The 14,150-nt window shown below is 43.2% G+C and overlaps 2 protein-coding genes across 4 annotated transcripts in view; both read left to right on the plus strand.

Moving 5' to 3' along the window:
* Positions 1-7,916, plus strand: part of LOC143153266 (atrial natriuretic peptide-converting enzyme) — a 29,286-nt gene extending 21,370 nt beyond the window's left edge. The window contains exons 6-13 of one of the 3 annotated variants that reach the window (XM_076324267.1): positions 41-247; positions 601-814; positions 3,037-3,182; positions 3,289-3,460; positions 3,534-3,781; positions 4,248-4,366; positions 5,933-6,164; positions 7,797-7,916. In XM_076324267.1, the coding sequence (XP_076180382.1) occupies positions 41-247; positions 601-814; positions 3,037-3,182; positions 3,289-3,460; positions 3,534-3,781; positions 4,248-4,366; positions 5,933-6,106 (1,280 nt within the window). In that variant the 3' untranslated portion in view covers positions 6,107-6,164; positions 7,797-7,916. Of the gene's footprint in view, positions 1-40; positions 248-600; positions 815-3,036; positions 3,183-3,288; positions 3,461-3,533; positions 3,782-4,247; positions 4,367-5,932; positions 6,165-6,789; positions 6,810-7,684; positions 7,703-7,796 lie in introns of those variants that run through there. The other 2 variants (XM_076324269.1, XM_076324270.1) reach the window with 2 other exon arrangements.
* Positions 7,917-9,924: 2,008 nt separating this feature from the next.
* The window catches only part of Rudimentary (carbamoyl-phosphate synthetase 2, aspartate transcarbamylase, and dihydroorotase rudimentary), a 37,993-nt gene continuing 33,767 nt past the window's right edge, over positions 9,925-14,150 (plus strand). The window contains exons 1-3 of the mRNA XM_076324261.1: positions 9,925-10,123; positions 10,979-11,117; positions 13,613-13,898. Coding sequence (XP_076180376.1) covers positions 10,003-10,123; positions 10,979-11,117; positions 13,613-13,898 — 546 coding nt within the window. The 5' untranslated portion in view covers positions 9,925-10,002. The remainder of the gene's footprint in view (positions 10,124-10,978; positions 11,118-13,612; positions 13,899-14,150) is intronic.

Here is a 14,150-nt window from a genome sequence, read left to right on the forward strand (position 1 = left end):
AATTGCCCCCTTGAAATTACCGGGCGAACGTTGATCGTAGGATGCGTGCAGGCGCTTCAAGCGAAAGCACTGTCGCCGAGAATCTGCGACGGTGTGATCGACTGCCCTGACCTTTCCGACGAGAAGAATTGCGCTTATTGTCGCGACGGACATATGCATTGCGGCGTAGGCAGAGCGTGCATTCCGCGCGGCAAGAGATGCGATGGAAAACTCGACTGCGCGAACGGCAGCGACGAAAAAGATTGCCGTGAGTACACCAACCCTAAACGAACATTTACCTAAACGAACGCTGACCCAAAGGAACGCCGACCTAAAGGAACGCTGATCTATAGGAACGCTGACCTATAGGATCGCTGACCTAAAGGAACGGTATGTAGCGTCGGTAACCGAGAAGAATGCAATCGATGATCATCGACGCTCTTCCCGCGCGCAAAAATTCACCAATTTCGATACCGATCGAGACGATTGTCCCAAAGGGAGGAGTCTCGCTCGGTGATACTAGATTCGCGCGGGTAGTATCGACGCATCGGCATTCTTCTCGATCGCCAACGGTACATACCGAGACGATTCTCCAATTTTTGACCATTGTTCCGTCTTCAGTGTCCTTGGCGCCGAGCATACGAGCCGTGAAATCTCAACCGTCGGACACACCACACGCCGCCAAGTACAACAGCGAAGGTTTCGTGGTGTTCAACGAGAAAGGTAGCATCGGGAAACTCTGTACCGCGAACTTGAACGCAACGCTCCCAGGAACGGAAATAGAAACCGTTCTCCAGACTGCCGCCGGTTCTCTCTGCAGCTTGCTAACGTACACGTGAGTATACCTTATACCTCGTGTCGTTTCTTTAACCGAGTCAATTGTACTCGATAGAAACCGCGAAATGCCTTATGGTCCTTATGGTCCTTACGGTTGCGTCGAACACCGACCAGCAGGAGTATCGAATCGATAATGGGATCGCACGGATTTTCTTTTGGGTACACTACAGGACTACGAAAATATCATTTAGAAACGTTGACTAATTTAGAAGCCGACGTTAGTTTCGCGAGGTCTGCGGCTTCTGGATAAGAATTTGCCCAATTTTGACAGTTGAAACAGGAAACTTTGACCATTCGTTTAGTTCGAAACAAACAAACACGAAGAACTTACTTACAAAAGTCCTTTCTCCCATTGCTTTTCTCTTCCTTCCTCTTTTCTCTTCTCTCGTTTTCTATGCATTTCCTTTCGAATCTTATCGTTCTTAATGTCAAATAGATTTTCAAAAGAAGCACACTTGACACAACTACGCAATGCAACGAATAAAAGATGAAAGCAAACTCGAGCGAAATCCGTGAAACCGCGTTTAGTAAAATACTCGGCGCAAATAACAAAGACTCGAAAGAAACTCCGAAGGATTTCAGCGATCAAAGATTTTATTATTACGTCTTCGAACTGACTCCGAACGAAGCTACCGAATATTCGCTGTAAAAGGCTACAAGAAAAACGAAACGTCCTGTAGTCGGTATGCTAGCAATTAGGAAAGGGAACGGTAACTGGGTTAAATCCAACTCCGAAAAAGCAACAATGGTCGGAGAACACCTGTAGAAAGTATTCCAACCTCGTGTAAGTATTCCAACATACGAAAAAGATAACTTTGAATATTTCTCTTCAATTTCTTCGATACACCTACAAGGAAACCGAACAATAACCAGAACAACGCTAAGAGGATTTAAAAGTATTATAAATAATATTCTGATAAGAAATCATAACTGTCGATTCTATATTAAGAAGAAACTACTTCCTAAAACAATGGAAAATAGCTCCGATGATGATAATATTGCTGAAACCTGACAAAGACACTTATCAAATGTCTTCGTACAAATTCATTTCGTTGTTTCTAATTCGATGAATAATTAGAAAAGAAGCTTGTACGAGATCGTTAATTTAGATTTCGTAATAAACGCGTAACGATCGAACGTAATCTACAGTATGGTAAATTATATTGTATCGTATGGTTTGAAAATAAATTCTATGGTTCCGTAGGATTTCTAAATGTCGAAAAAGCTTTCGATAAGGTGTGGCACATAGGACTATTGTATAAAATCGAATCAATTTTCTAGTGCTGTACTACCACCTCATCGACTCGTATTTAACCGATAGAAAATTTTAAATCGACCACACGAGTACCGCAAGGAATTGTAAATTATTTTTGAAAAATAAAACTAGAACAAAATTATAATATATTATCGCGACAAACCCTTACAACCCGCGTTTAAAAGTCTGCGCGACTTTATCATCGATCGAGTACTCATCAGTGGATAAGATAATTACCTGGTCGCATATTACGAAAAGAATAACACGCATTGGAACATACCGGATATGTAATTTTTCAAGATTACCTTTATTCCATTTCCTTTCTTGTAATCGCATGGAGTAAAGTCTTCAAACTGATACGATATAGGTTCGATAGATTGCGCCGTTTTTTGAATCCGATTGTAACTGATACTATCTATTGCCGAGTATTCGATCGTAAAATATTATTGCAATGTTAACGCACAACCGTCAAATTAAATTTTATTCTTTCAGGCGTTATTTCGATTACACATCTGTAGTACCTTTCCCTTCCAAACTTCGCCTTTCATTGGATTTGTTTTTTTTAACGATCATTTCGGATAATAAGTAACGAGGAGCGTCTCGTTCTACGACTAGGTTCGCATAGATATATTTACGTTGCGCGGTGAGATCAACTTGAAAAGTCTCGCGAAACGTTGTACGATAAACTCCCGACTATCCGTATCCGCTTCAAGCGGATCGTATATTTCCTCACGCGAAATCAATCGATCGGTAAAACAAAAATTATCGACGCATTTTTCACTTTCCTTCGAATGCATCGTTAGATCGATCGCTATTTAAATACACGGTTCTCTCGCGTTGATCGTATTTCCTGTCGTGTTGAATATTTAACCGCTGTATTCCGTGTAATCGTTTCTATACACGAAGGCGACGTACTTGTAACGTAACATCGTGGCTCTCTGGTTACACCGGTTCGTTTTCCTCAGGGGCGTGCGATCCGTGGAGATCAGAATCGACGACGAGGAGGACGTGCAGTACGTTCACATGGAGGATCCGTCCGCAACGGAGATCACGTTCGTCAGGGCGCCCTGCCCGAACAAAGAAGTTATGTACGTCCGTTGCTCCGAACTCGGTACGATGAAAACCGTCCCGTAAGGCTCGAGTTTCGCTCGAGTTCTCGCTCGAGTTCTCGCGTTCAACGGTTCGATTGGCCACTAATCGCGATTCACGTTTTCCAGAATGCGGGGTGCAGTCGTTGCGCTCGAAAAGCGGTACACACGGTCTGAATAAAATGGCGGAGCCCGGTGATTGGCCCTGGCACGTGGCCCTGTTCAAGGAGGAGGTGCACGTGTGCGACGCCACCCTGATCGCGGAGAATTGGCTGATCACCACCGCGTCCTGTTTTCAAGGGTGAGTTGGTCCTTCCACGCGGTTGCGGTGGCTCGCGTTCACTTTGAATTTTCCACGTAACGCGTGATTCCAGTCAATCGAAAGCCGAGTGGACCGCGAGAATGGGCACCGTTCGTCTGTCGAGCACCTCGCCGTGGCAACAAGAACGCAGAATTGTCGGCATGACCAAATCACCGGTGGAGGGCAGTACCACGGTTCTCTTGAAGTTGGACCGACCGTTGGCCACGTTCTCCGATTTCGTCAGGCCCGTTTGCTTACCAACGAGTCAGGATCCCCCGGCGAACGCGTCCCATTGCAACACTCTCGGCTGGGCGCGAAATCGTAAGAACTCGATTCCCTCGATCTTTCACGGTGAATCGTGTCGCGCGCGATACAACCTGCATCGAACTTTTAATGCATCTGGAAACCTCAAGGTTTCGTTATATAAGGACGGTAACCGACTACGCGTGTCGTTTAACGCGCGCGCGAAATATCCACGCGTGTTGCATCGACCTTAGAGGGATGCTGGAGCGTGACCACTTACACAATCCCGGCGACAACTTTCTCGGTCTTAAATCGACGACGAATGTCCTTCGAGTCGTTATAAATAGCCGTGGTTCTCGTACACGGAGATTCGTGGAAGTTATTCGATGCGACGCGCCGCGATTATCACGACGGTTGCTTACTCGACGCTCGAATTAATCGATCGATGGATCCGTTCTCCGCGAAATCGCTCGGGTGTACTCGTAATCTCGAGGACACGAGAGTTTCTACGCTTTTCTCACCGAATTGAATTCTGTCCGATCAGGCGATCTATTGCAAAGGGTACAGCTCAGACGCAGCGCGATGGAGAGGTGCGAGAACATCAGTATCGCGTCGGTGAACAGCATCTGCACGGAACCTGCCTATTCTATGGACGATTGTAGCGTAAGTGAACTATCAAAATGGTACGCGTAACGCACAGTGTTTTCTCAAACGCGTGTCCGACCGAGAAAGGTCATTACCATTTCTAGCATTTTCTATTACGTAGCTCTTAATCTTTTTGCGTGTCCAAATTACCCAATGATCGTAAACTCGATCGGTATTCGTTTATAAAAATGATTTATATTCGAGAACGCGTACACAGAGCTCGATCGTTTTTCTACTTCGAAGGGTACCAAGTATCGTAACAAGGAACTATTGTCATTTTCAGAGATTTTTTTTAACAAAAGTATACACTGTTGGGTTTACAACTGAACAGCGAATAAAACTAGTTAAATATACGAGTATACAGTACACACTTGGAAATAGTAAAATTTCCATCGGTTACATTTTGGTTTCCGGATCAGAAAATTGATCAAATTGTTCGTTTTATCTCACGATACAAATTCGGTTCTTCGATTTCTATAAAACTAAAGCGCTACATTTTGCAAATTTTCGTGCAGTTTAATCCGAAATTTCGCTAGAGGTCTAGTAAAGAGATTAACGAGGCTGATTCGGGTCTCTTGTCGGTTACTGATCAAATTAAGCACAGTCGATGAGAAAAATGTATGGTTGTCTAACAAAGGAGTCGTTACGACTCGATGTCATAGAGAACCTGAAAGAATGGACATTACAGTTAGAATTATCCACGCAAGAGACAACAAATAAAACGATAAGATATTATTAACATTACTATAGAGAACATAATACAAGAAAATGTTCGAGGATAAACTCTACGAGTCGTCTATTTATATACTTTTATCTTCTGATCCTACTAATAAATATTTAGTTTAAGACAAAGATACAAAACCTGATCGTAGAGGGCAGTTTCTTGCAAAAGTATTAACTTCGGTAAAAAACATAGATACAATCCAGATACAGCAGTTATCTTGATTATATTAATAGAGATAATATATTTTCTTATCATTTTTATAATCCAGAGATATCAATTTATTTATTTATTTATTTTTCTTTTCATTTTATTTTTACATACCTATAAATATATACTTGTTTATATTACAATAAAATACTTTTATTACAGTATTTGAACCTACTATGTTTTACTTCGATGTATTAATTTAATTTTTTGTTACAAATATTTCACATTCATAAAGAAAATAATATTACGGCGTTATAATAATCGATAACGCAACCTCGTTTCAATTACTTATGCGCTTCCAACTTAATTTATAGTTGTCGCAGTCAAACAGCGATTTGAAAGCACTGTACATATTGCGTAACCGGTGAACGTTAAATGTCAATCGTGTTCAGTTTAGTTAAGCATCCGCTGTATTTTCTTCGAATGAAACGAAAATGTTGCACTTACGCGTCGAAAGTGTCCTTCGGTGTGATCGTCCAAATATTGTTTACGCTGTATTCGCGCTAATTAAAATCTCACGAATCCGAGACTCTGCCCGATACTTATTACGCGTATCCTTTGAAAGATTTGTACGAACATGTAAAGATTGGTTGTTTGAAAAAAATTGCACATTAAAGAGAATAATGTTAATAATTCTCTTTGTCGTTTCGCAGGAAGAAGAGGTTGCCGGCAGTCCAATGTTGTGTCTTCAATCCGACGGTCGCAGATGGGCTCTAACCGGGGTCGGTAGCTGGCGGATCGCTTGCTCGAAAGTTGGCGTGGAAAGGCCTCGATTGTACGATAAAGTTTCGTCGAATATCGCTTGGATCAAGTCGACGATCGAGTGATCGCTTTCAACGAAAAATGGCTGTCTCGTAGATTCGTTAAAAATTCACGACGATACAGGTTAGTCGATAAGTGATCGGATCGACCGGTACTGAAACTGCGCTCGCGAATACGCGCGATGGAACGTTTAACGGGTACTGTGCGATAATTCTCGACGCGATATTGTAAATCGTCGCGGGATCGATCTGCTGGTAATTTTTGGTATGCAGAGTGCGAAATATTGTAAATTAGCGCGTCTCGTTGTACGGTGGCGTGTAGCGGTTATTTCGATACGCGCGAATCGAATGTAATGTAAAGTTCGTCGGACATTCATTGTTGTATCATTACTCGTATAAAAAAGAAGAAAAAAAAGAAATATATATTTATATTTATATTTATATTTATATCTATACATACGTTAGAACGTTGTACAGAGAAGTGTTTCATTAAAGCCTGAGCGTTCGAGAATTTCAACGTATTATTTACCTATGTACGGTTTGCGGGAATAAATAACTAGGTATATACTTGTCGAAAAGTTCGTTCAAGAAGGACGAACATTCGAACATTGTATTCTCTGTTAAGTTCATCGATTCCGTGTATTACGTTTTATATTTGATCGAGATTATTATTCTCGATAAAATATCCCCACGGCCGCCATGTGTTACGTATGGTTCTACACGGATGAAAATAAACAATCGTTCGCCAGATAGGTACGTGCCAAAGTTCAACGATGCGATCGGGCGTTTACGATTATTGTACCGTCGGTGTCCATAGGTCAGGGTGGAAGGAACAATGAAGAGGTTAGGAATGGAAGTTTCTCAACGTCTGTACGACCAGGAACCGTTATACTGCAAAATTCGTAGTCACCTGTGCAACGAAGGACAGGTAGTTTGGGACGAACAAAAAAAGAAGAATCTCCTTGGCATTACCCCTTGATCGCGTCAGACATAACCTGACTTTATAACCCAACTCTGAGGGTTTTAGTGGGTGGGTTTGATACACGGAGTATACAAAGTGTACGAAATTCTACGCGATTTCCGACCTAACCTATAAAGTCTTCGATAGGACGAGTAAGAATTCTCTGCATCCGTAATAACTTTCGATCGAGATACCAGCGATACGCTCGATATCTAGACGAACACACTGCGCAGACTCTGATAGGGGTAGTGGGAGGCTCTAAATAGACTTACTGAAATATGTGCGTGGGTGCGGCGAAATTGTTAGAACCGCGTCTGTCAAGTTCGTGCGCACATACCTAGTCGACACACGGACTCGATTCATTGAACATGGTGAGAATATTGTTACCACGTTTTCGACCTTTCGTTTCTTTCGTTCGGTCTCATTTCGGGGAACAAACAAGGTTGCGCGATTCTTTCTCCAGAGATTGTCAACGGTGTCGGGTTTCAAGACAACGAGTAACATTATACATCGCGGTGTAATGTAACACTGTCATCTCAGTCGGAGGGATAAACTTTGAAATAATATCTTTACCTATCGCCGGTAACGCTGAAGTAATCAGCCACGATTACAACGTCGATGCCAACGTATCACGGATTAAGGGTTTTTTTCTTTTCTTATTATTTTTTTTTATTCCATTGCAGAATCGTATAAGACTTAGAATGAAGAATGTTTGGGAAAAGTAAGACTACGGAGGCTCTATGCTCAAGTGTATTACGTTATACTCGATCTGTTACTAAACCGTTTCCCGTGCAGGAATTGTCGTCTGCGAAGCAATTAAAGAATTCGGATTTCTCGGACTTGGCAAAAATCGATCCGGTTCTGGAGCATCCGGTCGACATGTTCAGAAGCTGGCGAGAAGAAGCGCAAAATCACAAGGCGAAAGGACTGGACATCTGTTGCTTGGCAACTGTTTCGAAGTCTGTGCATCATCGATGAACCGGGTTTCGAATACTACGAGGTGCATATTAACGGTACAATCTTTCAGGGATTGCAAGGTGTCCGCGAGGAACGTTGTTCTACGAGAGTTCGATAACGATGGTTTTGTGATCGCAACCGATGATCGTAGCAGGAAGATCAACGATATAGTAAGATACGTTATTTTATTTTTTATCCGTTGGAACGAATGCAACGATGACGTTGTATGTGCGACGTCGCATTGTATCGTATCGCCATTGTACGGTGCTGAAGAGACAACTGTTGCACGGTCAAAGCTCTATCTATTTTCCACTCCGTTTTCTCAATTTCGAGCCGAGAGTCACGAAGAACACACGATACTTCGTATCTTTTATTTTATATTCTTCTATTAACGATTCATTGTATTAACGAATACGCGAGATCCCTGTACATTGTAATAAACTTTACATTGTAATCCGAATTTTCAACATTATCATAGATCGAGTACTCCGTCGGACTTTTACCATCGTTCTTCTCTCATCGATTCCCCATTGTTTCAGAAAAATATCCCCACGGCCGCCATGTGTTACGTGTGGTTTTACACGGATGAAAATAAACAATCGTTCGCCAGACAGGTACGTGCCAAAGATCAACGATGCGATCGGGCGTTTACGATTATTGTACCGTCGGTGTCCATAGGTCAGGGTGGAAGGAACAATGAAGAGGTTGGGAATGGAAGTTTCTCAACGTCTGTACGACCAGGAACCGTTATACTGCAAAATTCGTAGTCACCTGTGCAACGAAGGACAGATAGTCTGGGACGAACAAAAAAAACGACACGACGAGATGTTAAATTCGTTTCAACGAAACAAAATCGATTTATCCATGCCGGACTATTTGTACGTGTACTATTTCGTTCGTGAGAGCTCACGTCGCGAAAAACGGATTCCAATTTATCGGTATATCGATTATGTTCCAGCGTTGCTTATAAGATGCTCCCGACGATGATGGAGTTTTATTTCTCGAAAACAGGAGAAATAGCCGATCGAATCATCTACCGAAGGAAAACGTCGAACGGTTCGTGGAAATACGATCGTTTAGCCGCATAGTGTGCGTCGTTTGTGATTTAATTTATTCGTTGCGAGAAAATTTGTTAAGGAAATTTAAATATATATATTTCTTAATTGTTGCATTCGACGCGATGTTTGTAACCGATTCGCAACCTTCCGTCCTTGTCCCAGACGATCTCTGATCAACCTGTGTATTTTGACTAATCGCTTTCCGGTGGATGCACACACGCGATAATTGTGCATCGTTGTCGCGAGAGAGTTTGTACAAGAGTCACGCGAACGATAAAGCAATTACCGTAGTAGCTCGATCGCGTTACTCATCCGCTCCGTGATATCCCGAATCGTAACGATCATTCGTAACTTACTTCGTTCGGCGTACGCGAGGGTCCAAGGAACATATCTAAATCTACAATTGTCGGTCCATTTGTTCTTTCCAGCCGCGAATCCTTCTTTCTTTTCTTTCTTTTTACGCGACACCCTTAGAAGTTCTTTTCTTTTCGGGTACAGACACTGGCGCGCGAAATCTCGCCGAATGACTCGCCAGTATCCGCAATGAAGGGGTTTTGCATATTCTTAATAGAAATGTAATTCATCAGCGATAACGGTCGTGCATCGAGTGTTCGATCGTCGCGTCTCGTTGGGGCGTGAGAAACCGATCGAACGGGTTTATTTGTACGAAAACACGTCGGACCCACGTCCGGAACGAGTTTCGTTCGAAAAGGCGGGTTTGTTAGATGGGAATACGACTCGCGACGGTAGATTTGGAATTCAAATGCAGTGGATAGCATAAAATGGTGCGCGTTGACCGGCGACGGTTACGCGATATGCGCGTAACGGTTCTGCGCATACCGCCGAGAAGTGTCGACTCCTGTTGGCTATTGGTAGGAACTGCACCGAGTCGAGTATCGACGTACGAAGTGTGTACTCGACATTAGGTGTTACCAGTGTCGAATAATAGTGTTCGAGGATCGAGGACCAGTGTCATCGTTAGGAAAATGCACGACAACACGGCCACCTTTCTCGATACGGGTAAACCCGCCTACCTCATGTTTGAGGATGGCACCGTCCTCCAGGGAAAACATTTCGGCGCGGAAAAACCGGTCTACGGTGAAATTGGTGAGTATTCAGATGCACGTGTTCGTTGCGGCGTAGACGGGTACATATGCCCTTCTTCGATGAACCAGTCGATCGTGAATCGACCGTTGTCTCTCCGAAACGATGTTTCGATTTTCGAATACAACGATTCACGACCATCGTGACCGGAACACCGTCAATACACGTTTCTACAGAGAGTGGGTACATCGCGATGAATATAGCTCCGGTGCTACGACGGGCATCAACCGGCCACGTGGATTTCGTATAGACGCCTACTAACCACGAACAACTATCACCGAGTCTCGTTGAACGCGCGCTGTCGCTGATCGCAGCTTCGTTTACTTTGATCCGTGCCTCTTATCTATCGGTTACCTTTCGTTCGTAGAAACAGGATCGTTTCTAGCACCCGTAAAGTACTTGTTTTTTTTTCCCCTCCGAAATTCGTTCCGGTGTAATCGAGCCGAGAAACGCGGTGGAGCGTTTAATTTAAATTTGTAACCGATTCGTTACGTTCATCGATTTACGTCCGCTCGCACGAACAACCAAAACGCAATATAAACGGATCGTTCGTTGTTGTCACGTTCCGTTAAGACGCTTATCGCGAATAAGTCGCGATAATTGCAAACTTCGTCTTGCACTGGACGACGTTAACGTTGTTCGAAATAGCCGTCGCGTAATTACGATCTTTTCGTTCGTAATTTTAACACAAGAACGTAACGGGGAGGTCTCGTTTCGATGGATCACCGAAACTCTACGATCGATTCCGATCGAACGTAAACTCGAACGAACCCGTTTCGCGTTACACGATTACTTTAGTGTTTACGTTTCGGATGTAACGTGTACACGCTGTTCCCACGATCGATGCATTTTTTACAGTGTTCCAGACCGGTATGGTGGGTTACCCGGAGTCGCTCACAGATCCTTCCTACTACGGTCAAATTGTAGTGCTCACCTATCCGATGATCGGGAATTACGGCGTGTGCGACGACGAGACGGACAAACACGGTATTCCACGGTAAAGTTTCAAAAGAAAAAAAAAACCTTCGACTTGTAAACGAAAGTTTAACGGTCCGTGACGATCAAAGAAACGAATCGAACGTAAAATCGAATTTCTCCATCTTAGTTGTTAATCTGTACGTCCTTATCTCGTCTCCGTATTGATTCGATCAGCTGTAAACGCAGAGACGTTACCGACGTACGATCGATGAACCGATTGCGATTGTTCGTTCGAGAAATCGTTTCGTTCGAAAGAAGGACGAGCAACGATACGAACAGAACGACGCGACGGGTGAGAAACAACCGCACGGGCGGATCGTAATCTGCCTACGACCGCACATCGTGGTTATTTCTGCGTACGCATGAATTTTTCTCCCCGGGATTATCGATCCTGGATCTCTGTTTTATTTTCAGCCAGATGTATCGACTTTCTTCCAAAGCGAGAAAGTTGCGATACAGTTCTATGCTCGAGTCGATCGTTCGTGTCGTACCTAGGTTCGTTTGTCCATTTGTGCAACTTGGATCGGAAAATTTCCGTTCGTAACTCCTCGTTTTACGTATGTTTTATTTCGAATCGATACACGGGTATCACAACCGCGCGAAGTTGACACGAAAAGCTGACGCTGCACCTACAATCCGAAACATCACGGGGAAGAGGGGAATTGTCTACTTGCGTTACTTGGGACGCAACAGCTACTGGCTAAATTGGATAAACGTATCGTCCGTTCGCGAGAAGAAGGTACAATTGTTCTTAAGTACCGAGACCGGTCGCAGTTCGAATAGCTCTACCAGTATCGCGAGCGTTACTTGTCATTGATCGAAAACAAGAACGAAGATCGACGAGCGAGACAGAACAATTCGTAGCCGTATCAGCGTGGCCTTCGTACGCAACCGTCGAAATAGAATAATTTCCTTGCTACTCGTGAAATTCGTTTGTATACGAAAGAATCGATTTGCATTCGTTAAAAATAATATTTATCCGTTCGAGCTCAATTTTGATCCGAATGAACTCTGCGTGATTAACAATTTACGCAAACGTAAGTCGTGTTACACTTTCTTCGATCACGAATTCTCCGAGGGTTTCGGACGACGGTAGAATTTTTCACGTAAAGAAACACAAACGTTGCGCTTTTAATTTTAACGCGTCTCACTTTTGCGTAGATTACAATTGTGTAGAATTTATGCGATACGGAAACAAGTTCGAAAGGATTTCCGTTATTTCTAATTAGTAGAGATTGATTCTATCGGCTAAAAATAAATGTCAAGACGTTAAATGAAATTCAGTCTTTTACCTGAAATAACTCACGTAATCTCTACAATGTATAAATAGACGATGTACAGGTAGGGGAATCACTCTGACGTCTTCGTTCGAAAGCTACGCTGATTCTACGAATGATTTTTTGTCACTCCGTCTTGCGAAACGACTGTCGTCGATCTTCGTTATCCTAGCTGCGATGCTAGGACTAATGAATTACAACCGAAGTGGTGATTCGAACACACTGGGCCATCTCGCGGACAGATGGTAGAAGTTCACCGCGCGACGAGGAACGCAAACGAAACAAATCGCGTCAACGACGAGCAGATGCAACGATAGACCGTTACGTATAATAATGAAAAAATAACGTGTAATAGGTTTACACGTGAGTCGCGTGAAATGAAATACGAGCGGAAATTTTCCTTCGCAACGTATCGCTCGAGGTAAAAATGTCCAAAGAAGAGGGATCTTGAACGAGTTTGCGTTATTTTTACCAGAACGTTTTTCTTTTTAATCCGTATCAAAGGTACTTTTGTAATTATACTCGAGAAATGTTTTTACGCGGTAAGATTCCCTGTATCCATGGTTTTGTACATTTTCCTCGAATACGGAGATTTTACTCTTACGCAATACGATCGCTTAACACCTAAACGCGAGGATCCCTGGTAGGGATTGGACGAAGCAAGGACATAATTCCCTTGCCCCTCGATCGGTTTGTTGGGATTCGCGACTTACGATCTCCTCGTAACAGACACCGATACGGCCGGCTCCTGCGGTTGCTCCTCCCTCCTTGCTCGTCGCGCTCGCGAGCAATTAGCCTCTATCGTTCTTCGAAGTGGGGTTGCCGATTCTTGTTGAAAAAATCGATTTCGAATCGATACGGATTAAAAATTGGAAAATCGATCGGCTACAAAATCGGCCACGAAGGAAAGATACGGAGATCAATTTTTTGTTCTTCTTCTCGCGGGAAAAAGAAATCGATTCGAGCTCGTCGCTTCGAGCTCGTATCGTTTATTCGTACGGTCAGATTTTTTTACAACGAAAGAAAATAGCGCGTTTGTCTTTTTCTTTTTTTTTTTTTTTAAATCGACCCGATTTTGTATCGGAGAAATCGATTCGCGACGAAATTGCGAAAGAATTGATCGAAAGAAATCGATCTCCCGGTGTAAAGATATCGATTCAAGATAGGCATGCGTACTTCGAAGCATTTTAAAAGTGTCGCGCTCGTCCTCACTATATATGCTCTTTTTTGCTTGCAGTTGGTCCGAATCTAGTCAAATTTGGGTCGCGGGTCTGGTGGTTAGCGAAATATGCGAAGTTTCGAGGAATTGGCGACAAGCTCGAACTCTGTCCGAATGGATGAGGGCGCAGTATATTCCCGGGATATACGATATCGACACAAGAGCATTGACCAAAATTATTCGCGAGAAGGGCACCATATTGGGTAGAATCGTTTTCGAACCGCCAGATACGAGTCAGATGGCGCTTTTTCTTCATCCTATACCGTATTTGAGCAATGGGTTCATCACGCGGGAAGTTGTCGAGGTGCGTTACCACGAAATTGGGTGCGATTTAAAAATGATATCCAGTGCCATAAATATAGTAGTCCCCGGATAGAAAAAATCCAATCGAGCTCGTTTCTTTTCGTATAATCGGGGAAAATTTACCTTTTACCGTAAACGTGAAATTTGATTCCCTTTTCGTCTCACAAGGTTGACATTTTTCAAAGTACCTATACACCTACGTACCTTTATTTCCACACACCTCTATAACTATACACCTATACGACCGCATACC

Source organism: Ptiloglossa arizonensis, chromosome 12, assembly GCF_051014685.1.
Source record: "Ptiloglossa arizonensis isolate GNS036 chromosome 12, iyPtiAriz1_principal, whole genome shotgun sequence".
NCBI classification, from domain to species: Eukaryota; Metazoa; Arthropoda; class Insecta; order Hymenoptera; family Colletidae; genus Ptiloglossa; species Ptiloglossa arizonensis.